Raw genomic sequence first — 25369 nt, 5'->3', positions numbered from 1 at the left:
GTGGTTACTAAATATTTTTAAAAGTCTTATTCTGGAGAGCAGTGCTTTCAAGGTATTTCTTTGTAACTTAAGGCAACTATGAAAGTGAAGTTGGAGCTTTCAGGTGGTGTTTTTGTAGAGTGTTTCATATTAACCTGTAGGAACTTACAGCCTTGGAAGTAAAAATATTTATGTACCAATACAGTAAGATACTAGTAATGCCATTATTTCTGCCCAGTACTTTTCAAAACATATGGCCAACATTTGCAAGAACACTTCTGCCACTGATCTTAACATTTTACAGTCTGTATATTTTCAGTGTTTGTAGTGGGTGACACTCTTAAGATGCAAAACACTACCAAGATTCAATTAATAGGATTTCCATGAATAAAACCAGCCATCTTTTACCTAATTTATTTAATTTCCAATTTTTTCCAATTCCAAACAAAAGCTAAATACAAGTTTTAAACAGGTAAGCACTAGTTTTATCCAAAAGGAGTAGGCTTATACAGTTTTACTCCAGTAAAGTACTCAACCCTTAAGCAGAGCCTTCTTTGTCATCAAAACTATACAGTAGTCTTCCTTTTATCATTGCACAATCTTAAAATATTCTGTCAGAACCAACTTTTGACACTCCAAACACTATTTTACATTGGTTTATAATGTCTATTCCAAAAGAAAGAAAGAAAAAAAAACCTCAACGGGTTTTCTGTAAGAAATGTTTTAGAAACCAGTATTTCCTGCACAGTTTACCTGCAAGTTTACAAGTCTCAACTCTCAAGAAAAAATAATCCTCTACCAACATTATTTCTGCAGCTATTATTTTACCTTTGAGCTGCTTTAGCAACTTCAGACTCCAGGTCTGCCTCATCTGTATAAATGCATCCAATTCAAAAGAATACCTTCATACAGTTATACAGCAACTTGGGGAAAGAGATCCAAAACAAAAGTGCCAGTAAACTTAAGACATGGCCCAGCAAAATAAAAGAGGCAAAAAATGCCTATACATTAAATGAGATGCTTTTCTTTTTGAAGAAAGATTTCTTTCCCACACTTACATCCTATAGTAATAGCCACTTCTTCGTTCATTAGAATGAATGATAGTGCTCTTCTATACAATCATGAACAGCAAAGCTATAAGGCTTTTATACCCATTACATTCACTTCTCACCCTCAATATACTGATGGTTAACATTAGAGATGTTAGGGGGCATGACCAGCACAAATGGGAACACCACCACAAATGATCACCTTGTGCTTTCGGATACATTTGTTTCAATGTACAGTCCCTTCATTTCACATTTCAGTAAGATGCTGATGCAGTGCAGAAGTGTGCAGAGCATCCTCTCTTTCACAAGGTCCATGCAGAAAACATCTTTAAAAAAAAATTGCAAAGTTCTGAGATACAAATGATTAAAAAAATCCAGGATGATCAAGTTTCACAATGTATAGTGTTCTGAACATGAGTCCATTTTCTTCTAAATTCTGAAAGAATGAAGTGGTGAGGAAAGTGAAAATCCACTGCTGCATTCTGTGATCTTCCCCATTTTGCTGGCCAGTACCTTACTCTGGCATGTAAGGACGGAGGTGATCCTCTATGGTACCAACCGTCCAGTGAGTGAGCTGCTCCTGTGGCAGGTACAGGCAGATGCTGCATAACTTGAAGATTGTAGCTTTGTTTTTTGGAGTCTAGAGGCAAACAAAACCCAAAGAAAAGGTATTAAGCTTAGAAGTTAACTCAGGACCAATAGGCAGACCCCTATGGACATTTAAAATCCACAATTTTATACATATAAATGGCTAGAGCTTAATATTAGTCTGCAAACTCCAATGCATAAAATGTTTCTACCGTTTCGTTCATTCTTCACTTGAATTATTTCCATATTGTAACCCAAACCAAAGCAATGCTTTGATTTTTCTTAAACACTGTTAGGTATATTTCAGAACTTCTTTAATTTTTAATACAAGAACATTAATTTTTACGTGAACACATATGTGGCCCATAGTTGGTTTTTGCACATATGAGTCCTATTCATAGTGTAAGTTTTCTCTGAAACTGCCAAAATGCAATCATGAATGCATGATCAGTTTTTCTACTTGACTACCTTGCAGCAAAATCACTGATGTTCCCAAGAAGAAAAAGCTTTTTGTAATTAAAATACACCTGTTAAAACAAGGACAAAATAAGCTTACCTGCAAGTGCTGTCTGTCAATGAAGAGAAACACTGACTGGTTAGGGTTGTTGACAACAATTCCAGTCTTGTCCTTTCGGCTCAGAACATGCAGAAACTGTTTTTCATAGTCACCATGATGAAATTCAAACTTGACCTACATGGTGTGAGGGAGGGAAACAAAATATTTTTCAAGATAAAGCTCAAGTGTAACCCATTAATTTTCTTCAATCTGGGGTTTTACGACCACTTTGTTCTTTCCTTTTCTGATTTAGTCTGAAAAGCAGAAACTGGGCACCATGGCAGTATCTTGACACAATTTCAAGAATCCACCAATTTCATTCTGCCAACACTGACAAGAGCCATTGCAATGACACATTAACAACTCAAAGGTACTTTACGTGTAGCATATATAAAACCCAATTTACCTTCCTGTGGCAGATGATCCTTGTGCAACAATTTATAATGCAAAGGTTCCATCAACTCACTCTTCCATTGACAACAATTTCTGTCAATACTGACAGAACCTTAACAACGCCATCACTTTTAGACAAAGACTCAATTGTACTAAGAGGCACACCTAATCCACTCCTACAAATACAAACACACTGTATGCATTTATACATACGTGTTATTTGCAAAGGCCCTTTGGAAACTTACATTTTGGAAGGGGTAATATAACAGTGCATAAAGATAGGAGGCAGAATTTGGCATTCAGAACACTGACCAATTTACAAATAAAAGTGGACAGCATATTTTTCTAACATCCAGAGAACTTGCATACCGTATCAACTTATTGGTTAAAGAGAACACTCCCTCCAGGAACAAGTTAGTTACTGAAGTCAAAACCCAAAACCAAATACCTGAACAGGCCTAAAGGGTTCATCAGATCCCTTCCACCGAGAGAACAGGAGACAGACTATCTTCTCAATATCATTACGAGGCCATAGAATGAAGTCCATCTCCTGGGTACAGCCGATCACATCCTGTGTGCAGTAAAGTTCTGTACTTACATTCCCTTCAGCGGTCAAACACACAGATAAGCAACTTATCTATACAGGCACATACTTGAGAGGTGATACTTACGCAACATTCGTTTGATTTTCCATTTGCATTACTTATATCACAACTGAAGCCTTCCCTGCTTTCCACTGAAGTTTAGTATCAGTACCCACTCAATATAAATTACAACTTTAAGAAAACATTAGCAAAGACTGTCTGTCTTCCAATATTCATAAAGCAAAATCACTTAGATGTATAGCAGGAGTTGTTGCAAGAATTATTAACACATGCCTTCTAAAGGACAAATATGGCAAGAAGACACAATTCCTGAGGCACATCTCTGAATGACAAAAATGAAAGTTAAAACTTAAGAACTACATATTTAAACAGTTTCAGAACTGTTACTACCCCAGTGCTACCCTTCAAACTAGACCCCATAAACACAGGCCTGCAGAGTCCTCATGCAGCAAATAAGAAAAAGGCAAGATTAGCCTTAAGATTCACAAGGAAAAGCACAAGTGTTGAAAAAGTATAATTCAGCAAGCACAAACAGGAGCCTTACCCTGCGCATGGACTGGTAGCGGGGTGCATGGAGCTGTACTACATCCTTCTGCAGAAGCTCTAAGGAACTTTCCAAAGAATAGCTGGAATCCCGCACACCTTTCAGGATATTTTCTTCATAGTTATTGGTCATGACTGGTATTACTTCAGACACTTCAAAAAGTGCTGACTTTTTCTTCTAAAAAAAAGCACAGATTATGTAAAGATTACAGTATTTTTTAGGAAACTATAGGTAACAGTTTATTTCAGGATTTGTGATTTTCTGTATGACTGTATAAAGTACACATTACACAGCCTATGAGACTTTGACACAAACCATGCTAAAATTTGCCTGCCAAAGTTTATAAATTAAACAGAATCAGACCAACAACTTTTATAAAAGCTGAACAGATTCTTGTAGTCTCCAAAAATGCAGATTTACATATCAATCTTGAAAACACTAAGATTCTATCTAAACATTAACAGAATTGCTCCTTCTTCTGGGATGACCAAAAACTTCTGCAAGCTTCTCTCTGCAAATATCAAACAAGTAACACCTTTTTTCTTTTCATTTTTTTACAGTTGGCCTTTTATGAGAAGTGAAATCTTTCAATGTCACATTTATTGACTGCAGGTGATTGACATCCCATCTGAAGTTAGCTATAATCTTCTCAAAGAAGAACTATTTTCATTTGCTAAATAACTTTTATACTCACTACAAATATTTCAGCATCTCTCAAGCAAGGCCAAAATATTATGAGAATGTAAAATCACTAAAATTATATGTCTGTTTCTAACAGCTTTCTTATAGTGCACTGGAAGTCTTGACTTACTTAAGAGACAAAGTATATCTCATAAAATAATGCCCCACTTCCCCCCCATCAGAACACAGGTAGCAGGCAACTATTTGCTGACTTCAGCTAATCTCCTACTTTAAGCAAAATAGTATGGGATGGACATATTCAGTTCACTGTGATGGATGCAAATATAACAGGATTTAAAACAGGCATTTGTGATGAATTTCTACAAAGCAACCAAAAGTAGTACTAATGTCCAACTAAAAGAGTTAAAGCTGTGTCATCTAAGAAAATCTAATTGTTGCCATTGCTTAAACATTCATTTTTATGTTATTATTACAGAGTACCCAGAATTTATATCCCAATAAAATCCATCTCTGCTTGCACTAGAACTGACAAACAAGAGCAAACTGAACTCAAAAAATTTAAAGAAGCTTTTCAAAGAAAAGTCTTCATTAAAAATACCTAAATATTACAGCAAATGCAAAATCTATATATATGAGGAAATGAAACGATTTCAGAGCTCATCTCTGAGAGTACATCATTATGTACGCTGTTGCTTCTATCTTTAATTCCTCATCATATATTCAGCACATTCACTTCCTCTAAGTACCTACTTTCCTTCACTTTCTACGGGTAAAAACTCTCCCACAAGTGCGGGTCTATAGCCGGCTTTAGAAAGACCCAGCTCCCCATCCAGATCTGCTGAATTCATCTGCATAGGAGGCAGTCAAGCAAATGAAGGTTTTTTTCTTTGCCCTCCCCACTCCCTTTCAAAATGACAGCAGCAGATCCACATGTGCCTGCGCACTTGGGCCATTTCCACATCTCGAGACTCCTCCTTTCAACTGCCAGGTCTTCCCTTCTGCTTTCACCCGATAAACACATTCGGTTATCGCCCCAGCCAGACTGTGTTCACAGCCAGCAATTGTGCAGGTCAGATCTCAATTAGGCTTAACGATTTATAGTGTTAATTTTAAAAAATATCTACCCGATACAGAAATCACCAAGTAACCATTTAATGAAGCACTGGAACACTCTGCCTTATAAAACTACAAAACACAAAGAGTCAAAATGACAAACGTGAACTAAGTGAGTAAGAAAAAAATTTAAAGTCAATGGACTCTGTTAAGGATAAAACATTTGATGCAATCAGGCAGCAAGACTGCACAGAAGACTCAAAACACAACAAGCACACAGACACACTTTAAAACGAAGTTACCTTGTCTTTGAACACAAAGGCAATGTACATCTTGAAGTCAAACTGGTCAGCTAAAGATTCTTTTTTCTTTCTAAGCTGAGCACGAAGTCTGTTCAGAGCTTGTTTCTTCCGGGAGTTTGGGTCCCCCATTTTGTAATACAGGTGGTACTAAAGCCTTTGGAAACTGTCGCTAAACTATGGGCACCTTTTCGTAAGACTTAAGTACAACAGAAACAAGTCGTTTGATTCCTGCTAATACAACTGAATAGATCAAACGCTAATGTAACGCAAAACCGCACCTCAGGCAATATTTTACTAGAATGTCGTATTGGAGGGGTCAAGAAACAAAGAAAGTAGCTGTCCAGCCATGGCTGGACAAAAGGTTTTATAATAATCAAGAAAAAAACCCAAAGAATTTCGAAGAGAAAAATTTGAACAGTTTAGCTGCAGGAATAAGTGGGAAAGAATAACGGGGAAAATAAGAAAACAAGCCCCAAACAAATCACAATTTATGTGTACAATAAAAAGCAACTGGCACAAGCCCAATCCATGGGGGGGGGGCACTTTTGCTCTGCTTACAAAAAAAAAAACCCGAAGCTGAAATTACAAACTGCGTTCTACCCCAGCCAGATTCATGACTCTACTGATTATTATTCTCAGCCTTCCACTATTGCTATGTTGCCCGTCTTTTTCTTTAGAATTATTACACTTGATGGAGAGCAGAGAAAAGGGTGCAAAGGAGGAGTGCACAACCCGGGAAGTATGACATTTCTCTGCCGCCAACAACAAAATCAACTACAGACAACACAGCGCTGGTTTGCAGGGGAGCAAAGAGAAAAGACAGCGGACTCATTTCTAACTTCATCCTGCTCATCACTACCCTGAGGCTACTGCTGCCGAAGAGAAGAGGGATCATGATGGCCATTGACAAGGGGCGGACAGGGATTCAAGGACAGTATTATCTCACTGAAAGACTTAAACCTGAATCAGTGCCCCAAACCCGGGCTCCCTACCAGTGGGAGAGCCCTACATCCCCCGACACCTCATACACTCCCTGGGCTGCTGATCCCCCGGGGATCCTTCCCTCTCTCTCTGCTGTTGCGAGCACGGTCAGCCGAGGCCGTGCATGGCCAGCGCTCCTGGATTTCCCTTGGGCTTCTCTCTGCGCGCAGGGCGGCCGCGCCCGAGGCAGCGGGACACCCACAGCAGCACCGCCTCTCTCCCCTCTCACTTCATGGCCACGACTCGGAAAACATGGAGTGCGTCTTGCTCCTGCTTCTCGGTGACAGATTTTTTTGAGAGGTTTTTGTTTCTGTGTTTTTAAAATTGCAATCTAGATTGCAATTTTAAACCTCTAAATCACCCTCCCCCGAAAAAAAAACAAATCCCCAATTATCAGGTAATTTTCTTCCTCTCTCCAGACATTTTTCTCCCTCCCCAGGTGTTTGATTAGTCGGGGTTAAAAAGTTTCTAGGTTAGCAAATTCGTCGGACTAGGTTAAGAAGAGGAGGGGGAAAAAAGTATTTCTCCCCTCCTCTCCCTGGAGAGAAAGGAACAAAAACCAAAGGAAAACAAAAACAAAACAAAACAAAAAAAGGAACCCTTCCCAAAGCTTCCCCCCAATTAAGCAAGAGACCGAGAGGCTCCGACGAGAGCCCGGGACCGTGGCCCGCTCGCTACCCGCAGCCGGCGGGCGCAGGAGGAGCAGTGGAGGAGGAGGTGGCGGCGGTGCTGGCAGCACGGAGAGGAGCCATGTCAAGATAAAGCCACGAAGCCGCGGAGCCCCCCCATCCCTGCCGCAGGGGACACGGTGACCGGGCCGCCCGCTCTGCCGCTGCTCGGCCCCGACCTGGTCCCCATAGTCTAGCTCAGCGCCCCGGAGCCGGGGAGTGGGGAAATGGTGGCGGAGAGAGAAGGAGGAGGAAGAGGCGACGGCGGCGGAAGGAGGAGGAGGAGGACGCTGTCCCTGCGCTAGCGGCTCCTACGGAGGAGGGCGGCGGGCATAGAGAGATCCCGGAGCGGCGTCGGAACAGGACCGGGACGGCCGGGAAGAATGATGAAAGGGCTGAGAAGCCTCTTTTCGTATAGGCGGTCCCGGGACGTCCTCGAGGGCGACGGCAAGTGCGAGCAGGAAGGAGCGGCAGTTCCTATGCCTCGGCACGGAGCGAGTGCGGAGTGCAGCTGCGCAGCCACCACGGACCCCTCAAAATGGCAGCGCCTGAGTCACACAGGCACCGCCCTACCACACCGCCGGCGCGTACCAAGCGCTCGTGCCTCCGGGGGGCGAGCCACTGTTGTCGTCGAGGCAGTAGAGCTCAACCTCGGTAACCGCCGTGGTCATGCCTTGTCGAGACTAACAGGAAGCAAATCACAACACCGGCTTGGAGCATCTCCGAGCTTTCACCGCGCCGAAATCCGGACTGCCCTGCACTTTCTCCCCCTCTACCCCCCGCGGTCACACCTCGTGTAACCGGCCGCTCGCCCCGCGTGGTGCCCGCGGGACAAGGACCCGGATGGGGCTGCTCAACGCCGTTCTCTCAGGGGGGGAGGGGGGGACGATGGGCAGGGTGTGAGGCAAAGGGCGGGGGGGAAGAAACATGATCCCCCCGCCGCACCCGCCCGAGGTGGTACCTGCCCGGGGCAGCTCCCCTCCGTCCCACCCGCCTCGCGCCTCCTCCCCACATTCCGTCACCTTGCGGGAATACTTAAACTTGTCTCAGCCTTAAGCGTGATGTTATAGGTTAAACAAGCCGTGTAGTGGCGTACTTTGTGTAATTTGGTCCGTCGCGGTTTGTATTCAGCCCGTCCCACGTATGCGAAGTAAAACTGTAAACAAAACAACAATTAAAGCCCAAGGTGTATTGAAAGCTGCCATGGCGAAGGGCGTGTCTGCAGCGCCGATCTCGCCACGGCAGCCAGTGTGACAGTCCGTGTTCCTCCTTGGCGCTTCCCGAGGAGGCTGGCTAAGTTTTATAAATGATTTATAAATTTCTGTTCCAGAGTCACAAACCTAATCCTTGGGGAGAAGTAAGCGGTTTTATTTCTGCACTACAAGGACAGGCAAACGCCCTACTTCCCGTTCTCTGGAAAGAAGGAGGAATGGCATGGAAGCGATGGAAGCAAAGCGAGGTCCCAGTCTGCTGCTGAGCGTTCTCCCTGCGGGAAGGCCCAGGGCGAGCGGGAGGAATGGCCACCCCAGCAGCGGGCCCGCTCGTTTGCTGGCCCATCCCCGAGTGCCGGGGAAGCCTCCTCGCTGCCCATGGCCTGGAGCGGGGTGCTCCCAAGCGCCGGGAGCCGCCCCTGGTGTGTGCCCCAGCACGGCGCGGGCTGCCAGGCCGGGTGAAGGCAGCTCTCCCACCGTTCCCTGGAAGCTGGCGCCTGTGACTCACCGGAGCAGCCGCGATATTATAGAGATTACAGGCAGAAGACAAGTGCGGGCACCCTCTCTGTCTTGATCGTGTTTCAAAGCCCATGCAGCATGCCAGTGGCACTCTCCAGTAATTCCACATTTCAGTGTTTGGTCCCCCAGTCTCTAACTTGTCCCTGCTGATCCCTCTTGTTTCCTCCTGACGCTCAAATTAGTAATTTTCCTTTAGCACGCCTTTCCTCTACATACTTTCCTTCGGACATCTCTCTCCTGTTATAGGCAGGAGCCGTGTTCAGCCCTTGGACCTCATTATCTTCCCCAGTGTTAATCAGACCCTCGGATGCGAACAGTCCTCTTGCCTTCCCCGACACAGGAATTGACCACAACATTCCTCTGCTGTTTGAACAAGAACAGAGCAGAAACAGATAATTTTTACGTACTTAGAGATTGCTGTTCAGTCCTAATGGGCAATGCCGATTGAAAATTACCCTTTATTTGGTGCTAAAAAGCAAGGCAGGTAAATAGGAGGATTACATTGGCTCTGCACTTCTGTGGCTTTTTCAGACTGACAGAGTTGTTTAACTACAACATCAGTCTGTCATTGAGGAGAGCCGCGCTTAGATAACTGCTCTTCCAGCCAGTTTGGTCCAGTTTTGTTTTCCACACTGCCCTGTGCGACATTTTGTGCTGCAGTCTTGCACCCGCTGCTATTTTAAGCCATGACTCACGCTTGGCCTGTGACCCTTTTTGTGCCAGCACAGCGAGAGCTCGGCAATGCCTGGCGTGGGGATTGCCCGGCACAGAAGGCCCGTGGAGGGAACTGGCGCCTTGCCCACCTGCGGAGGGGAAAGGAAAGAGTTTTCTTCCAGCCCAGGGACTCCAGCTGCCCTTTTGAGTATTGGGATGCAGTCACAAGGGATTGGGCAGCTGCTCAGCCCTAGGCCGAGGAATGCATCCAAAATTTTTTGTCAAATGTAGTGCTGATGTAAGAGCACTTTTTCTTCTGGAGGGCTTTTTAGTAGAGCTATGAGGACAGGAATACATATACTTAGATGAAATATAGATATATAGATACGAGTGTGTGTGTCTGTGTGTAAAGGAAAAGGGAGATCAAGTACAAAGTATTACGTGTTAAGCAGCCACCACCTGTCTTCTGCAAACTCAGGCTGATGAAATCCTTTCAGAAAGGGATGGGAGCTGGAATCACTCCAGGTTCCTTCTGTAAAGACTGTTGCTCCTCCTTAGATAGATGACTTCCTTTCTTTAGCAAACTCAGAGATTTCTTTTTCCTTTTGGCTCATTGTCTAGTAAAGGTACCCTAACAACATTTATGCAAATGAGTAAAGTATATTCATTATACATTTACATGCAGAAATATTTGCACTATTAAATTCATGAGTAGTGGTTGGGTCTTGTCCTACTTTTATATAGTTGTGCTTCTTTTTGCACAATGATGAAACTCATAGGGTAGAAAAATCTCATAACCCTAGTTAAAACATATGTCAAAAAGTAACATCTCTTAATGAAGGGAGAGTTAAGACTTAGCAAAGTAAATATTTGTATCCTATTGATCCATAATTCTCTTGACTGCATAATTGCATATTATTGTTATGCTTCATACTGGTTATGCAATGTTGCATCATTTATAAGAGAAGCTTGTGGCCCTTGAAGCTGGGTGTGTATTTTGCAACTGTAACACTCTATCCAGTGACAGACTTCCTCTCTTAAAATATAATTTAAAACAAAATAAGGCTTATCACAGAGAAGAAATGAATGTACATGTTATACAAAACAAACCTGACAACTAGGTTGTGGCATATATGCAATAATAGTTCTCTTTTTTTAGTCTTAAATCCCATAACACAGCAAAAATAGTGTTTCTTGTGCACAATAAATCCAGGCTGAGTAAAACAGCCAGCAGAGTGGGTCAGCCTCTGCTTGGTTAGCACAGCACAGACAAATCAGCTGGTGTCCTTGAGGCTTTCCCTCAGAGTGTGGAGGACTGTGTACAACACCACGTAGCTGCAGTCCTGTACCCTTGGAGGAGTCAGGTCCACACAGACCCCTCTGAGGACTGGGGCTGCAGCATCAGGGCTGCCATCCTGCAGAAATACAGAATCCAGCAGCATGGGAAATGGCCCGTGTGAAGGTAGTCATGTCCTCTACTTGTTGCAAAAATATATTGCTTGGGGAGACAGTGAGTCATGGAATTTTAAGAAGCACTGAAAGTTTAGAATATCTGCTTGCTGGCTATGCTCTGAGAAACTGGTATTTTCTAGTCACCATGATATCATATCCTCACTGTTTTCAGTGAAATCAAGCACTCCTTTGCAAGTTATTATGCAAGCATAATAGCTTGTGCTTTTTCTGTAAATTAAAAACTATTGATAACTTTATAGACACACCTTTTCATTTTGAGTTTCTTTTTCCTAAAATTTCAGTTATTTCAGAGTCTAATTCCTGTTTTCAGAATTACATATTTACTCATAAACATGTGGGTAAGATTGTACTTTAATGCCTGTGCTCTTAATTTTTAATGATTAGTTACTTAAAAATTAATAATTTCATATCAACAATTATTTTTTAATAGATTGTTGCAAATTGTTATGTATGTTATAGACATATTTAGGAAGAGATGAGATGGATTCTGTTATTTTTCTTCTGTACATTCCACACATACTGTACTGTATGTTAGAAGTAGAATCAGCCCTGAAGCTACTTGCTTCAAAAACAGAACTATGATTAATTCAGTGCCAAATATTTATGCATCAAACAAAAATAAATCAGTATTCTTTGCAAATTCAAACAAGACAAATTAGGTGGTAATTAAAACATATGCTTCAGAACATACTGATTCACTCATTTCTGCATTCAGAGAAAACATTAGTTTCTAAGACATTAGAGGAATGCTTTTGTGCTAAGAAATGTCAGTGTTTAATGTGTATAACATTCCTTATATTGTGTTCTGGACCCAATTAGAATCACAGAATCATAGAATGACTAGGGTTGTCCACCACTGTCCACTTCTTGTTGTGATGGACAGCAGTGGACAGAAGAAAATTAACTCTACCCCTGCCAAAACCAGCACACCACTGCACAGCTGATGCTATAATATTAAGCTTCATTTGTCACTTCTTTATGTCTCACCTTCTAGTTTCAGGGGGCTTTGGTCATAAAATGGGACATAAGTTCTTGAGTATGTGAGGTTCTAAATAATGTAGGTTTTGTGTTTGATCAGCAGATGCTTGCAAGAAGAAGGATAAAATTTGAAAAAAACTTGTTTTATTTGTTCAGTCTTTATCTTATTATTAATTTGTAGCCTTTATAGATAATGTTCAATTTTTAAACATAAAAGCACTTTTTTTTCTTTTTTTTTTTTTTTTTTAAACTCTGGATTAGGACCTAACAGTGTCTTAAAGGATGTCTTAATGTCTCACACAGTATTTAACGAGGGAAAAAAATAACCAGGTGAGATGTAGATTTTTTTTTTAACTTTTCATTTCTGAGGCACTAAGGATTACGGTTTACAGGACAATCTTTCGTTCTAATACATGAAATTTGTGTACTCTCTGGAGAGGTCTAATTATTAACAATGGCCATCATCGAAACCCAGTCGGCCTTATGAATGATACCTGGATTGTGCCGTGTACATAATCCACGAGTTTCACTACATGCAGCCTTCCATGCCGATTAAACCAGGGAAAAGACAAACCGTGAATTTCTTGCCGGTAACACACGAAGCACGATGGAAAAACAGGAGGCGGAGGGAGGGGAAGCGTGATGCCACGCTGCCACCTACTGTCACCCGGCGGACTGCGGGGAGCCCTCTCATCCCTGAAATAAATACTGGGCAGGAGGGACAAGAGAACATCAGCGAGGGACCCTGAGAGCCACACGTCTTAACTGGTTCAAGGATTCCAAAGGCGGCCTCGGGGCTTCCTTCCCCGGACCCTTTGCAAGGTTGCGGCCAGGGCAGGACCGCGATGAGACATTCCCGTGTGTCAGAGGCATCCAACCCAGGGTGTTCTTCTGCATCCAAAACACTTACAGTCAGGGCTTACAATAAACACTAACAAATAGGGGCTCTTTTATGATATTTATTTAATAACATATACACAACATTTTTAAAAATCGCAGTGTCGTTTACCTGTACTTAACGTGGTAGGTAGAAATAAAGAGTCCTTAAGCAGCCCAGAGCTAGACCATTATGTGCAGAGTACAGAAAGGCCGTGACAAAAGGCACAGTGTGACTGTCAAGTACAAATACGTCCTTGCCAGCACTTGGTTCAGATAGCCAAGTCCGGACTCTCCCTCTGCAATGTTTAGGAAGTTTCCACACTGGCATATAAGCAATACAGGATTCCCAGCCTGCTGGAGGCCCACCTATTCCCACATTCCCAGGCACATGAAGTCCTCCAAGTCGCTTTTTTTCAGTTGTCATTTGCTGTAAAAATTGATAGCATTTATCGACAGCAATGGAGTACAAAAGCTCTAAAAAGTACACATTCTCTGCTGCCATGAATAATCTAACAAATTGGCTGAGCTCTGTGGGAAACCTCGGTGTGTTTGCTTAGGCTCACTTGAAGTGCAAATAGTCATAAGTATTCATGACAGAGGGTTTTATTTTTTATGAAACAAACAAGCTGAAATGCATTATATTGCACTCAGTCTGAAGAAAAATGTATTCTGCTAGCATTGGTTTGACAGATTTTTGCATGTAAAAATGCCTTAATCCCTGTTTAAATTAAAACTTTGGAACTTTGGCTACCAAAGGGAAATTATTACAGTAAAACAACCTGGATGCTTTTTTTTTTTTTTTTTCTGAGGTTTTTATATAATTATACTGGTTTCCCACAATTAAGGCTATGAATAAGCTTCTAATAAAAAACTCAGTGTTCTTTCTGAGATGGTGATGGAGTTCTTTACAAACCTTTTGAACTGAAGAGACTGAACTCTGGGACATGGTAGTTCATAAGAGGACACGTTCTTCAGCTGAATAAATTGAAGGAGTGGCAGCTTTGTAATAAACCTTCAGATTGTATGCCTCCAGTAAGGAAGAAATTAAAAGGAAAAACAAACAAGACTGTCACATCAGAACCATCTCCCATTACCTCAGACCTTTCCAATTACCAACATCTCCAAAAGCAGTTATTCTACTTCTGAACTGTAAATCCATCTGAATTTTTTGATGAATTAAACCTGAATTTTGAATAGGTAATATCTAGGAAAGTTTCATTTGAAAACATAGTATTTACAAGATATACAATTTATATATTGGAGCCATAAAATGCATGCAGTGCCTCTTAAGTATGATTTATGATAGAAATTGATGCATGCGTCTAATTTAAATGTTTAGGATCGTTTTTATTGGATTTTTAAATTTATGTGTAAGAAGACATAAAATTTAAAAATAGGAATGTTTTTGTATTGTGCTTATATAGGCACTACCTGTATCGAGGTTTTTCTGAAAGGACATTCAATGCTGGTAGGATTTGTGTGCATATATAACCAGTTAAGAATATCTGCTAGTGTTTTGAAACCTGGAAATTTCAAATTTTCTTGCAGAATCAACAAGAATTAAACTAGCATAAGAGCATGAACTTTTTTTTTTTTTTTTAGCACTATAACAGAACAATGTTAATTTATATTACATTTCTGCATGTGCCCTTTTCATTTGCTGTATAGAAGACAAAGCTTACTGAGGTGACAGCTTGCTTATGACCTTATGATACTGTATTATTCAAGATAACAAGAAGGGACCTGACTGAAAGACTGCAGAAGGACATTATGGAATTGAGTGATGGGCAAATACAGCAATGAAATTCAATGCAGATAAACATCAAAAGAGTATGCATAAGAAAAATATCTTAATTTCAAGAATAAGATCTCAGAGCTATGGCAGATTTTTCCATAGAAATGCCAGCCCTGTGTTCAGCAGTGGCAAATCAAATGCCACACAGTTCACAAAAGAGCAGGAAGATGGAACAGTTTTCCTGCCAGGGATAGCTAAGCAGGCATGGGAAAGAGAACTGGAGAGCAGTTTGTTAACAGTGGCCTAGATGAGGGCAGGTTGTTTGTTGTCCCTTCCAGTACAAGGACTGGGGACATCAAGTGACAGTATCGGAATCAGGTTCAAAGGGAAAAAAAAAAAAAAAAAAAAAAAAAAAAAAAAAGATGGCTTTCTTCAGACCAAAGGTTATTTGAGCTCTAGAGGTACTTGCCAAAGGATATTGTGGACAATGAAAATTTAAATGGGTCAATGAGAGACTGAATGAGAGAGATAAGCTTTATTTCCTTATCCTTGTTTAAAGATTTCCTAATGCATATTTTTTTATGTTCTGCCTTTCTTGCTTTCGTCGGACCGTGACACTCTACTTAAAACATTCTCTTAAATGCCATAGAATTTATTTCTGAACAGGAAACTGACAGAATAGCAGGCTAAAGAAATACTTCTCTCTGTAATTATCATAATTTCTAATAGCTCCATCATATTGTCTGGGAAAAATGTTGATAGCTGTTCTGTGAGACCTTGATTGCAAGGAATGTGTCCTTAACTCAACAAACCGTTTATTCACAAGTCAGCAGAAGATACTATTTGTATAAATAAAAGATAAATGTGCAAATATTTGCAAGAATATAATTGTCAATTTGCTTCTAACAAATTTAACAGCCCGCCTTAGGCATAATTCATAAGAGCTGTAGTCTATATCATGCATAAAATTAGTGTTGTGTAGCAGTTATTGTGGTTTAACATTGCTAATTTTCTTCCCCAGTTTTGCAGCTTGTACCGTGTTTAGATAGGAGTGATGAGAATAAGCGGAGACGTGATTAAATCTGATTTGGCACAACTCCTTTATAAGTAAAACAAAAAAAAAAACAAAGGCAGAAGCCCCCCCCAGAGCCCGCAGGACAGCGCGCAGCAGCGCGCGCCCCCTCAGCGTCGGCCCCGGCGCGCGGGGCGGGGGCAGCGCGGCCCGCGATTGGCTCGGAGAGGGGCGCCGTGTCACGTGACCCCTGGCGCGTTCCTTATAGCCGCGCGCTGGGCGCGAGAAGGCGGCTGGGTGTGTGAGCGCGCGCCGCGGGGTCCGCGCGGGTGCGGCCGGCGGTAAGCGGGGCTCGGGAGCGCGGCTCGGGAGCGCGGCGGGAAAGGGGCGGGAAGGGGCCGCTCTTCGTCTCCGCTGAGCCGCCGCCGCCGGCCGTGCGTTGGGGCCGCGAGGTTCCATGGCCGAGTTCGGGTGTTGGCGGGCTCCTGCCTCGCTGCTCGCCATTGGCCCCGGCGGCGGGGAGGGGCCCTGCGGGCGCCTGGCGGGAGCGGGGCCGGGGCCGGGTCTGGTGCGGTGCGTGCCCGGCGCCCCTCAGCCCCTCCCTGCCCGGGACACTCTCCGGGGAGGCCGCTTTGGCTGGGCTCCGGCGGCGCGGGGTGCTGCCTTCCCGCCCCTCGCGTCTCGGCTGCGACCTCGGGAGGGGCCCACTGACCACGCCGTGCGTGGCCGACTGCTTACGGCAGCCATGAAAGCCGATAATCCGAAATGGTAGTGTTCTCTAACTAGTGTTTCCCGAACTTCAGGAGTAGGGGGATGCTGTATTAATTTTGCTGTTTTTCTATTGCAGTTGATCTCATGAATTCCAAAATGAAACAGAAACTGACCGCAGAACAGTCCTCAGGATCTTTGCAGGTATAGGTTTTAAAGCCTGGAAGCTAGTACCTCTCTGTCTGACACAAGCTTCTCTGTCCACTGAAGGAGTATAAAGGGATCTGTTGCAATGTGCTTCCACCTGGCTTATGTCCATTTGGCTGAGTAACCTCCTGGCAGACAATGTGTCTGGGGAACATGCTGTCCTGCTTGGGTATATGTGCTTAGGACTACTTTTTTTTCCTATTGCTCAGCAAGTCCTTTTTACTTTGATACTGAGCTTACTGTCTCTCCATTTAATTTTTCAGGGTTGGTTTGGTTTGTTTGTCCTATGTGCATTTGCTTACTGACTCTGTCTGGCTTATGCTTAGGGGTTGTAGAGTAGGTTTTGTAAGGCTGTTCTTTATGGGTGGGAGCTTCTGAAGAGTTCTATCTGTCTTGTGTTGGAGATGTTTTAACTGAAATATTCAAGCAGGCGGCTCACTTTCTAAGATCACCTTCATAAAAGTTGACTTGGAATTGGTGGAAATGCTTAAACAATTTAGGTTTTTAAAAGCTAACTGATTAGGTACAAACCATAATAACTTTTCTTGGTAAATCTTTTAATGTAGGCCCTAATCAAACTGGTACAAAGCTGTATATAATAGAGACTGGTAGCTCTGTATGATGAGGCATAGTGACTGGAATGGAAGCTTCAGGTATTATTGAAAATTACTAATTGATAGGTCTGATTTATGGTAGTCTTGTCCCATAGTGTTTCTAGGGTATAAATTGCTCTGTGTGGTTTTTTGCCCTTTCAGTGGGTTAACTTGAGTATTGGCCAGTAATTTCTTGGCAGAGTATACTTAACTCTAATCCTAAGTAACAGCAAGCAGTGGCTGACACACGGTGTGATTCTTGTTCCCACAGCAGTTAATGTTTGTCCTTTAGTGAAACAGTAGGATAATTGGTGGCAGAAACTACCGTGGGAAAATGCAAGCTCTTGTCCTATGAAGTACGGTGTGAATCGGTGACTTTCTCACGCTGGTGTGGCATTGTATCCTGGCTGTTCTTGCTTGGTTGTCTGCCATTGTTTGCTATCCCATGGTGGCAGTGTAACCAACCCAATCAGAAAGCTTTGATGCAGGAAAGAGGCATTTATGCATGATAGGAAGGGTGATAAACATACTGGTTAGACAAAACAATAGCCTGTCTGGATCGAAGCAAGGAAACTTTTGATCCATTTTAATGGATAATCAAAGTAACACATCTATTTAAATGAGCACTGTTTGATGGTGTATTCATAAGTTACAAAAACAGCTACTGCCTGATGTGCCACCAGATAACCTTGCAACTGCAATCAATTTGGTCCCTGTCCCCAAAAGTCTGAGACTGCTGCTCTCAAACTCAAGTTTGAGAGGTCCAGCTAAAGTCACTGGTCTTGAAATCTAATCAGAGTATTTCTGCTCAAGTTATTTTATGAAAGGTAAGTATTTCTGAAGAGGCAGGGATTGATGGAGCTTCCTGTGATAAAGATCTATCTCTGCTACAAATAATTAGATCCCCTTCATTACAAAAGCCTTAATATAGGCTACAGGGTCATTTTTTTGTGTTGAAAAGAAAAATTGTGTGTTACCTTAATGGAAGGATGATGGATTCCTAATTTTCAGTTTATGTAAAGAGTGGCTACTCTCTGAACCATTTTTGTCTTTTCAGAAGTACCTCACAGATACCGCATGCAGTGCTGCCCGAAGACCGACTCTTAAAATGATTCAGCCTTCAGCAGCTGGCAACCTGGTTGGCAGGCGTAATGAGGTATAAACTAAAAGATCATCTGTAAATATGGAATTATTTCTAGTCATAGTGAAGTGCTTTTGAGCTGTTAACTGAAAACTAATATATTTGAAAAAATATAATGTGCTAACTAGAGTGACACAACTTAAGCTTGTTCTAGTAATAAACAATATTAAAACCTAGCAATTTTGAGTTTTTTGGGTATTAAGGAAGATGTCTAAACTAGAACTATAATGTAAAGAAAGCAGGATTTGGAGACTTACTTGCAGGCTTAGAAGTTTGTATTTTTATGTAGGCTGAGATGTTCCTCTAAACTAAAACCTGCCCATGTTTTATGCAGAAGAAATCTTCAGTCAGAAGGAAACTCTGTAATAACAAATTTGCCTCAAAGGCTTGTAAAGCTGAGGTGTTTGTGGACAAGGAGCAAGAGAATGAGAATGATGTCATTCAAGCTGAAGATCTCATGATGAAAGGTATGTGGTAATTCCTGAAATGTTTTCTTGCACTTTAAATGCTATGCTGCTGCTGGAGTACTACTTGAAACATATTTCCTTTGTCATTTAGATAAGGGTTTTGTGGGTTTTTCATAATGTCTAGCAGGAGTTGATGATACTTATCCTCTATATTAAATATAGGTGTTGAGAATTAGTTCATGATAACCAGAAGCTGAGAAGCATGGTGTGCAGCTGTATTAAGGAGTCTTGTAGTTTGTTATTTTGGCTGGGCTATAAGTTTCCAGTGACTAATAATTAAGTTGAATTGAAAGCCTGTTCTGCCACAGCAGTTTCTCAGTACCATTATGCCCAGTGTGGACAGTGACTTGGAAGTAGCACTTCTGTTTTCCACAAAGCACACATTCAGAGCAGCATTTGCAAATGTGGCCATCTTGCAGAGCCTGCTGCCCTGCTTGAGACAGCTTGGCGCTGTACAGCTATGAATGCAGTGTAGGATCTGTTTCTGTAAGCTTGTGTCACTAGTTGCAGTTCTACAACTAATCTTTGAAAGCATTATACAGACTGAGTTCTCAGTATCACAGCTCATAGAATACTTGTATACAAGTTAGATATCTTAAGGTGCTCTTAAGAGCCATGGCCTTACTGTAGCCTCTAATTTCAGGAGAGCCTTCATCTCAGTATTGGAAAGAAGTGGCTGAAGAAAGGAGGAAGGCTCTGTTTGAAGTACTTCAAGAAAATGAAAAGGTAGCTACTCAGAGATGCCTAACTGCTAAAGTTACCTGGCTATTGTCTTCCTCTTCTGACATTTTGTTATTTGAACTCAGTTGCACAAAGAAATCGAGCAGAAGGATGGTGAAATTGCCCGCCTAAAAGAAGAAAATGAAGAGCTCATGACCCTTGCTGAGCATGTCCATTATATGACCGATGTGATTGAGGTACTCAAAGCAATTCTCAGTTAATGTTGTAGAACAAAAAAGTGAGAAACCAGCCAAGGTATTTATAATGAATCATGACTTCTGTTATATGTGCTCACATTTAAACTGCTCTCTGACCTGTTTCCTGCAGAATTGCTCTAATTCTAGAGTTTAAAAGCACCTTCTAGGGGATGAATTTTTCCCATCTTAGAACCTATAGGAGTAATGAGAGTACTAAGAGGGATATTTTCTGAAGGAGGGATTCAACCTGCTCTCTTAACAGAATGGGATTTGCACGTTGGAGACTGTGATAAGGGAAGGACGAGTTGATTTTTACTTTTTTTTGGGATGACTTTAAATTCATGTGCTTAATAGGTTGGTACTGACTGCGTCCTTTGAGAAACTACACTTGAAACAGCCACAAAGTAGAGCAGTGAGAGGGAGCACTATGCTCTTTAAGGTCAAGGTTTTCCTGTCAAGGCACAGTGCCAGTTTCACTGCCCAAAAAGGGCTGTACACAGTCTCTAGGGTTCATAAACTCATAAATTTACTAACAGCTTTCTTTGAGAATTCCTTGGGGCAAGTAGTTGTGTCACTAATTCCATGGGTCCTTTAGCAGGAGTGGATTGATTGTAAGAGCCACTGAAGCTGTGATGCATACACAGATAGCTGTGGAACCTTGATGTGGCTTTCAGGTTGTTTTTGCAGGAATTAAGCTCTCATTAAGCTGGGTGCCTGGCAAATACTTTGAGTCTCTGACTAGACTGGGAGGCAGAAACAAAATGAAATATTATTGCAAGGAACTTGTCTAATCAAGAATTAAACTTTATCAAGTTACTTTTCAGTTAGTGCAGTTATTTAGATCAGCCTTGAAAGACTATTTTTCTACACTTGAATTTTTTGGTATTTGGGGAGTACTGCTTGTTAGTGATAAACCCACTGGCAGAAATTACATCACTTGAGGACTTGAACTAATATAGTTGGAAACTTTTTTACAGTTTCTCGAAAGTTATGATCACTTATTAGTTGTAAGCTGCATCCTTCTGAGGCTTAAATTAGGTTAAGGATACATCAAACAACCAGAAGCTTCAAAACCAGTTTACAGTTCTATTTATCTTCCTTAGATCCAGTTAGGGTGAGGAACTTCTAGGTTGATCAAGTGCTAGAGACTGCTGGGTTTTAAAGCTCATCTAGACTTAATGTAGCTTCATCTCTAAGTAAAAATGGAATAAATTGGTTGTACAGTAATTTTTATAAAATGAAATCTATATGGTAATCTAGCAAATACTTGGGAACCAGTTTCCCATGTTTTAGGTTGCCTGAGATAAAACCTGTCCTACTGAAGAACTTGAGAAAAACTGAACAAAGCAAATGTGGTTTGCAAGAGGTAGTAATTTGAGTTGAACTTGTGTCTTAAGATTTTTGTAACTGAGGAATGTTTTGATTATATCAACAACCTCCAAATGAAGGTGATTAGTTTACTTAATTTATTATGCAGGGTCTCATTTCACTATTTCATAGTTAAGTATAAAAAATATGAAATTCACTGCCTTGTTTCTTTGTAGAGGCTAACTGGGCAAGCACCTGACAATCTTGAGACACTGGAGAGTCTGGCTCTAGAGGAATCCAGACAGGAGAATGAAGAGCATAACTGTGGAGATGAGGCAGACAGCCCTTCTGAAGAAGAGCCATCACAAGTATTGTCTGGCTTAAGAGAGAATAGATCAGATCTTCCTTCAAAGGAAGCAAGCCATGTGCAACTGGAATGACAACCTTTAAAAAGGCTTATGTATGTGGCTTTTAATTGCAGATTTCCTTTTGAAAGGGTATACTAAACCTCAGGTATAGAAACTCTTGTGGGAACATTGCAGATGTTGGTATTTTTAACTGGAATTATGTAGCAGTGGGAGAAGCATCTGAATAATGCATGGAAAGTTTACTACAGGCTGCATGTAGTTGCTTGTATGAAACACAAATACTGTGTATTTCAACTGTTGTGTAAATATCTTATCAGTTGGTCTGACATGATGCATGAAAATTGATAAATAAATCTTTGCATTACCAAAGTAGTGTTTTAATTGACAGGGGAATGGATAATCCTTGGTTTAAATCAATTATGACTCCTGTTGATGGAAGCTTTCAAGCTTTTGGGGGCATGCCTGGGCAGTTTTTAGTTCTTTTTTTAGATTTGCAGAATTCTGGAGACAAAATTGCTTTTTTTGTGGATGGTGGGGGGGGAAAGCAAAAATTTGCGTGCTGTTGGTGAGGTTTCAGAAAATCTTCCTGGGTAATAGAGTCAAAATCTAAAGGTCAATTAGCTTTGATTTTCAGATTTTTAAAAATTAATTTCCTCTGCCTTCTAAGGAGGCATTTTGCAAGCTGTGTAATGAGAGATTGAGTAGGATACATTAAGACCTTTTATTTTAGTAATACTTTAATTGGCTTATGAAGAGAAGGTGGTGTGTTCTTGGTCCCAGTAGCAGCTGTGCTGAAAACTCGGTGGAGACAAAGCAGCCTATACGTCAGTGCTATTCTGAAAGGAAACATTGTTTTCAGGGTACTGCTCTAGTATTTACCAGGAGATGAGACACTCTTTTACCAAGGTTCTGAAAGGTTTTCAGGAATAGAAAGGTCTTGAGCACCTTATCTGGTATCTGCATGGGCTGTGATGGAACAGGAGAGTAATTGGATACAGATTTTCTACTACTGAGTGAACTTGGGACAGTTGTTCTGTGACAAAGCTTTAACAATGGTACCTGTCACCATATCTTGGGAGGAGCTTAAAGCTGAGTAGCTTCAGGAGGTGGAAGTGAATAGAAGCATCCTGGTTTGTGGATCTCTCTGCCCTTGCCAAAGATGGTTGCTTCAGGGTATGTGTGAATGACTCTGGAGCTATCACACTGACACCTTTATATTCCTTGTTTTACTTCCTGTGGCTGTTGATAAGTTCACAGATGTTTTACAACTGATTTCAGTTGTGACATCCAGGAAATGTCGGAAACCATTGTAGGAGGTAATACTCCTGGCTGCGTTTTACCTCAAGCATGCTAACTAGAAAATGAGGCATCACAATTTCTTGTGAACTTTGTAAGCACAAGATTATATCTTCCAATGTGTGCAGCAGGGAGTGCTTAGACATATTCCTTTCCATCACAGTGCTGAAAAGATGATAAAGGCATATCCTTTATCTTGCACTGATGCTGTTTTGAAGAAGAAACAACTGGGTGCTGGGCAAATGTTTTGTAGAGTAACCTTGGTTTTCTGTTAAGAAGTGGATAATGCTTGTCAAATGACTTACACCTCTTCTATCTCAGATTCTAAGCAACTTTCTTAACAAAGTAGTTAAAAATTAGTAAATAAGGAAGCATTTTCATTTTGATATAATTGTTCTTTGCAGTTCAATTTAGTTTAAGTTACTGATTGTTAACTAACTTTTTTGGAGGTGGCTTTATTTTTGGACATCAGGCATACTTTATTTGCAGAGGCTGTAGAAGGCAAGAAGGGACTGTAGCATGACTAGCAGACCAAAATGAGACAGCAAGTGCAGCTTTTCCACTGTTTCAGTTCCTGCTGTGTGAGCTGCTGTACTACAGGGGCTGTTGGAACAGAACTGCCAGGGAGAGAGACAAATCCAGAATTTGTGTGCAGTATCTGCATCTGTGTTTATCTTCATGTCAATCAAGAAGAATGCTTATTAGGTTTAAATCTTTTGCTTTTTCTGGATTGATTTTTATTTAAATAAAAAGATGTGACAGATATGCTGGATCCTTCTGTTGAAATAGAATGCATACAAGTAAATCATGGAAGTTCTGCAAATAGGCTGATGGATATGTTGCAGCATTTGGCTCACCTGTAATAGAGTAAATTCTTACATCAAAAAAGCATGTGCCACTTAGTAATACATACTAATGTTTTAAGCCAAGACTACTATGGTTTTATTAAGTGCAATTTGTTAGCAGAGATAGCAGAGATAGCAAACTATCTGTTGCTGTATAAACTGAAAAAAACTGTGCCCGAGAAGGCCAAGTGTGAGAGCCAAACCGCCACAATACTGGCAATAAAACCATTATACATACTTTGTCACAGATGCATTGATCCTTGATCAAACAGCGGCTACGCCTGTTGTATCAGACATTAATGTATGGAAATGTTCTCAGCAGTTTTAGGATGCTGCAACAATTGCTGTTTAAAAGTATTCTGAAAGGATTGAGTTTATTGTTCTGAAAATTCCTGAGTGCTTTTATGAACATGCATGCAGTAGCACTGTGCTACGTATTAAGTCTAGGAGCTTGGTATTTAGGTGCTAACAGCTTGTCAAAGGTGTAGAAATTATACAGAGATTTGTTTGTGGTTAGTTCTCTTACAACCAGTGTATAGGGAAACTCATTTGTCACTGTAACACAGTTATGTAGCAGCATTACTAAAGACAACTTTTATATCCAGCTAAGTTATAGAGAGAACATTCTATCTAGCACAATAAAATTATCAGTTATGGAACCTAACTAGAGAATGTGATTCTTTCCAAGAAGTCAAATGTGTTTGTGCTACCAGCATGTTGACTCCTTTTCACTGCAGAGGGTACAGACATAATCTTGTATCTCACTGAGGCAGGCTCAGACTGTGTGGAAGAGGGATGTATCTACAGTGTCCTAGCACTTCTCCCATGAAATGTGCAGGTCTGAATTTCAGCCATGCAAGAGCAAAGTGTGGGGAGGTGGGTCATTTGCAGGTGTTTCCAGAATGAGCAGCTGTGCAGGGACAAGCAAACCATGGGGCAGGGGGATTGTTTGTGTGGATTGTATGAGGAAGAACTCGTAACTGGTTTACACTAAAAATTGTTATTTTGGCTAAGCACCCATTGTACTTAAGACAATGTGTAGAGAAATTAATTAGACCATAATAGCAACTTGTTTGGGCAGCTGAAACTCACTTGGTTTTTGGCATTGGATTGCTTATGTGAGGGCCTGCAGCATTGTCCTGTGTTGCAGCTTATGGTGTGGCCTCTGCATAAGTAATGAAGTTAGTCATAGGTTATTTTTTGTTAAGAACATGTGATGCATATTCAGTTACTTTTCCTCAAGGGTCATCTCAGGTTGTTGTCAGAACTGGATTTGAGAATTTAATAAGATGTGCAAATTTTGCTAAGGCTGTGCTTTTCCAGCACTCCAATGTTCTTAAGTCTGAGATGCATTGTCATCAATGGTTTTTCTTCAGCAGAAAATGTTTATTGTGTCATTAATTTATCTTTCCATTCCTGTAATAACACAAAGCAGTTTAGCAACTGATAACGGTGTTATGAGGAACCTTAATTTGCTGCTGTTTGATGAACTGCTGGCAAATCCCTGTAATGAAATGTAATCAGTTGTGAGGACACATCTCTCCTGCCTTTGGGGCACTGCAGCCATTTGAAGCCATTTGTGCTGTGGATCCTTTCCTCAGGACAATCCCACTGCAAAGCAGTACCTGTACCTAAGATACAGTATCTGGCAGTTGTTGACTGCTAATTTTGAAGTCCACATTAATGATAAGCATTGTT

The 25369-nt window shown here is 41.4% G+C and overlaps 2 protein-coding genes across 4 annotated transcripts; one reads left to right on the top strand and one right to left on the bottom strand.

Moving 5' to 3' along the window:
* Positions 1–377: 377 nt before the first annotated feature.
* On the bottom strand, positions 378–7928 carry C2H6orf62 (chromosome 2 C6orf62 homolog). The gene is made up of 5 exons (XM_002194130.7): positions 5712–7928; positions 3715–3891; positions 3014–3136; positions 2173–2307; positions 378–1668 (listed from the first exon to the last, which is right to left on the bottom strand). The coding sequence occupies exons 1-5, from the start codon at positions 5838–5840 to the stop codon at positions 1543–1545; spliced, it is 690 nt and encodes a 229-aa protein (XP_002194166.1). The 5' UTR covers positions 5841–7928; the 3' UTR covers positions 378–1542.
* Positions 7929–16035: 8107 nt separating this feature from the next.
* Positions 16036–21899, top strand: GMNN (geminin DNA replication inhibitor). Of its 3 annotated transcripts, none has more exons than XM_002191199.7 (7): positions 16036–16162; positions 16669–16733; positions 18387–18485; positions 18805–18937; positions 19581–19663; positions 19744–19854; positions 21399–21899. In XM_002191199.7, exons 2-7 carry the CDS (start codon positions 16677–16679, stop codon positions 21600–21602), a joined length of 687 nt encoding a protein of 228 aa, XP_002191235.6. In that variant the 5' UTR covers positions 16036–16162; positions 16669–16676; the 3' UTR covers positions 21603–21899. The 3 variants fall into 3 exon arrangements, with proteins under 3 accessions (XP_002191235.6, XP_012427327.5, XP_041570611.2); XM_012571873.5 differs by having other exon boundaries at positions 16052–16118; positions 21399–21744; XM_041714677.2 differs by lacking the exon at positions 16036–16162 and adding an exon at positions 16460–16589 and having other exon boundaries at positions 21399–21744.
* Positions 21900–25369: the final 3470 nt, after the last annotated feature.

The sequence above is a fragment of the Taeniopygia guttata genome, chromosome 2, assembly GCF_048771995.1.
Source record: "Taeniopygia guttata chromosome 2, bTaeGut7.mat, whole genome shotgun sequence".
In the NCBI taxonomy this organism is placed as follows: domain Eukaryota; kingdom Metazoa; phylum Chordata; class Aves; order Passeriformes; family Estrildidae; genus Taeniopygia; species Taeniopygia guttata.
The sequence above is the reverse complement of the archived record's forward strand: the minus strand, read 5'-3'. Positions and strand labels throughout refer to the sequence as shown.

Bases quoted from the DNA above. Each gene is read 5' to 3' on its own strand.
- GMNN (XM_002191199.7), top strand. From the start codon at position 16,677: ATGAATTCCAAAATGAAACAGAAACTGACCGCAGAACAGTCCTCAGGA. The intron at 18,486-18,804 runs GTATAAACTAAA...TGTTTTATGCAG, and splicing joins TGGTTGGCAGGCGTAATGAG to AAGAAATCTTCAGTCAGAAG. The intron at 19,855-21,398 runs GTACTCAAAGCA...GTTTCTTTGTAG, and splicing joins ATATGACCGATGTGATTGAG to AGGCTAACTGGGCAAGCACC.
- C2H6orf62 (XM_002194130.7), bottom strand. From the start codon at position 5,840: ATGGGGGACCCAAACTCCCGGAAGAAACAAGCTCTGAACAGACTTCGT. The intron at 3,892-5,711 runs GTAACTTCGTTT...GCTTTTTTTTAG, and splicing joins CCTTTGTGTTCAAAGACAAG to AAGAAAAAGTCAGCACTTTT. The intron at 2,308-3,013 runs GTATTTGGTTTT...CACACCATGTAG, and splicing joins AACCCTTTAGGCCTGTTCAG to GTCAAGTTTGAATTTCATCA.